This window comes from Austrofundulus limnaeus, unplaced genomic scaffold, assembly GCF_001266775.1.
Source record: "Austrofundulus limnaeus strain Quisiro unplaced genomic scaffold, Austrofundulus_limnaeus-1.0 Scaffold174, whole genome shotgun sequence".
In the NCBI taxonomy this organism is placed as follows: Eukaryota; Metazoa; Chordata; class Actinopteri; order Cyprinodontiformes; family Rivulidae; genus Austrofundulus; species Austrofundulus limnaeus.
In genome coordinates, this window is record NW_013952576.1 from 686,614 (window position 1) to 689,823 (window position 3,210).

Consider the following 3,210-nt stretch of genomic DNA (forward strand, 5'->3'; position numbering starts at 1 on the left):
ACAGAACCAGCATTCCAACACTGCTCATACGAAAACAAACTCAATCACAATTAAAATAGGAATTAAAACCACAGAAAAATAAAAACAGGTAATGAGAAAGTCCCCACAAGGATAGAGAGACATATTATCCAGTCCAATCCAACTTTATTTGTAAAGCACTTTTTGCACCACAGTAGACCAAAGTGCTGTACAGAACCAGCATTCCAACACAGCTCATACAAAAACAAACTAAATCATAATTAAAATAGGAATAAAAACCACAGAAAAATAAAAGCAGGTAATAAAAACAAAGTAAAGACAAGGAATAAAAAACAAACTGTCTAAAAACTAATTTAAAATCTAGAATAAAGTAGGTGTGTGTGTAACTACCTGGTTCAGAGAAGGCGTCGCTCATGTCATCGTCCTTGTCTGCCTCGTAATCTTCATCCTCCTCTTCTTCCTCTTCCTCCTCGTTCTCAGACAGCTCATGCTCACTGCCGAAACCCTCGTCATGGTCTTCATCGTCCAACTCCAGCCCGTCACCTTCGTCCTCCTCTGCCTCCTCGTCGTCGTCGTCGTCATCTTCCTCTAGCTGTGAATGAGCTCTGCTGTGGGCCAGGAACAGAGAGTAGTTGTGCTCTTCCTCTTTGCCCTGCTCAGAGTCTTCCACAACCAGAACGCTCCCACCTCCTSCTCCTCCACCGCCTCCGCCGGCGGCGCTGGTAGCCCCCACCACGTTACCAACGGTGCCCAGTGTCTGGCTGGGCTCCGCTCCAYGGGTTTGGACCTCCCTTCTCGTTGTCCCCTCTGCTTTTTTCTCAAAGCTGGCCAGGCTGACAGAGCTGCTGGCTGCGGGGGCAGGGAGGCCCACCATGGTGACGCTGACCGAAGTGGAGGGCGTCTCGTCTGGAGGCTGGGAGAGGGGCAGCAGTGGGTCCGACTTCTCAAAATCTGGGGGGGCGGGCCTGTCGCCTTCAGCTCTGAGCACAGAACTGACTCGGACTTTAGCTTTCCGCACAAAGTCAGAGTTGTGAGACGCCAGCGTGGCAGTCTTAGTCCCTCGTCCCACGAGCTTGATGTGAGCCTGGCCATGGTCCTGGGTGACACTGAGCTGGTTCTGGGTCTTGGACATAGTTTCGGTGCTGGAAGGAACAGGTCTAGTGGCTCTTTGGGAGCTTTCGGGAAAGTCTGGGAGGAGGCTGCGGGAAGAGCGAGACTGGGAGGCGGATGTGGAGCCTGGAGACGGCCGGATTGAGCTGGGGCCCGGTCCTTGGCCAGGGACCGGGTGTCTCTTATTGTGAGAGGAAAGCTGGGGAGGTTGGAGCTGTGGCTGTGGGGCAGGAAGGTTCAGGTCTAAAGGAGGATAGAGCGCCTCGCATACAGGCTGGGAATCCTCGCTGTTGAGCTGAGCCAGAGTCGGTGTTTGGCCGATGACTTCCTCATCCTGGTAAGGACTGGAGAAGTCATCCAGACCAAGGAAGTCCACCTCTTTGGTTCCCCAGATGTCACAGCTGGCCAGTCGCGTGTATCTGTCAACAACAGAAAACGTCTCATCGTGGTTTTCAAAGGCTACAAAAACCCATTTCCTGTACAGATTGAGGTCATCTCTTACCTGGTGAGGTCCTCCCAGTAGGAGTCCCACTGTTCAAACGCTGAGCCTCCATAGACGGTCTCACACTCGCCAAGGCTCATGAGCTGATCCACACTGCCCTCTATCTCCTTTCCTCCATCCCCAATCCCCACAAGGCTGTCCCCACAGGGACTCTGTCGGTGGGTCATGTCTGTGTCCTGCAGAGAAAAGCCAGGAAATTAAGCTGGAGATAAAAACTGAAGATTTTCTGTTGGGAGGTTTTGTTTTGTTCAGATCTGGTACACAATGTGACCTGCACAAATAAATAACCTAAACTTATTTACAGCAACCTAGTTTTATTATACAATATTAGAGGGTAACATCAAAAGAAAAACAGAAAGACTGAAGCAGCCAATGAGTCATCCTACACACCAACATCTAATGTGTTTTCTTATGACGCAAAAAGCCAAGAGCTCAGCTGTGAAACACTAATGTTTAGTCTACAGCGAGCAGTGAACTAAAGTGGACACCTGTCTCTGACAGCACGAGGCTTTTCTGTTTAAACCTGCCTGGAAACCTGACRAATGTAACACAGACGACAAACAAAAAGGAGTGGACCTTTATGTTTTTAAGTTTCCATGAAACAGTTAGCAAAACGCTACAATGTGTAATAATATAAACTAGTTGAGATGACTGAGAGGAGAGAAAGTGGGGAGGGAGAAAAATGTGGTTTTATTGAACATGATGTTGCATCACTGTCCACACTTCTTTGTTGCCTAGGTTGTGTCCAAATTCAGGGGCTGTGTCCTTTGAAGGACCCGACCTACCAGGTGTTTGTGGGCTGAGTCGACCGCGAAGAACGAAAGAAAGTGGCTCTAAATTTGGAGGGTCAAGCCTTCAGCTTTATGCCGCTATCAATCATGACTGCACTGAACAAAAGCAACGTTGCTTTGTACAAAATGTTAATGTAATATAATTATTATTATTACAAATACACTAAATTATTTTAGAGGCAATGCATGAAGACCAGGGACCGGGTGTCTCTTATTGTGAGAGGAAAGCTGGAGAGGTTGGAGCTGTGGCTGCCATTTAAGCTCATTTACGATGATTTCTGACAAGAATAAAAAAAAAACACACCTAACAACACGACCATTTTAAGCTTACAATTTTTGTACCACCAGATTTTTATTCAAAACTGTACTCCTGTCTCTTGTTTATTCTCCATTACCAGCACAAACATCTGCTGATTGGCCAGCAATGAATCTTGGGATAGGATGGGTCGTGCCTCAAATTGGGGAAAAGAAGAACGCATTTGTGGACCGCAACTGGAGGAGCCTTCAAATCTGGACAGCCTTTGGCGCATCGCTGTGATGTAATCCGCCTTCAAATATGGCCTTTGAAGAACTAACTACAAACCATAGACTTAAATATAAAGATCGCTAGACTAAGCCTCGCCCATACCGTCCACTGGTAGCGTCTGTGACAGCATGGAGGAGCAGAAATGGCGTCCTAAAAGGGCAACAACTCAYAGCCTCCATAGAAACTAATAGATAAACAACAAGCTGAACTGGATCTGTTACACAGATTATCTGTCATGTTTTTACAATAAATTAATAAACTATGTTAATTTCATTCAACAATCATGTAAAACAGCAGATTTA

General features: G+C 46.8%; 1 protein-coding gene across 3 annotated transcripts in view; it reads right to left on the minus strand.

The window, feature by feature from the left end:
* crebrf (creb3 regulatory factor) overlaps nt 1–3,210 on the minus strand; it is a 35,127-nt gene that overhangs the window by 14,977 nt on the left and 16,940 nt on the right. For all 3 annotated transcript variants that reach the window (XM_014017672.1, XM_014017669.1, XM_014017670.1), the window contains 2 exons: nt 1,592–1,767; nt 370–1,508 (listed from right to left, as the gene is read on the minus strand). In XM_014017672.1, coding sequence (XP_013873126.1) covers nt 370–1,508; nt 1,592–1,767 — 1,315 coding nt within the window. The remainder of the gene's footprint in view (nt 1–369; nt 1,509–1,591; nt 1,768–3,210) is intronic.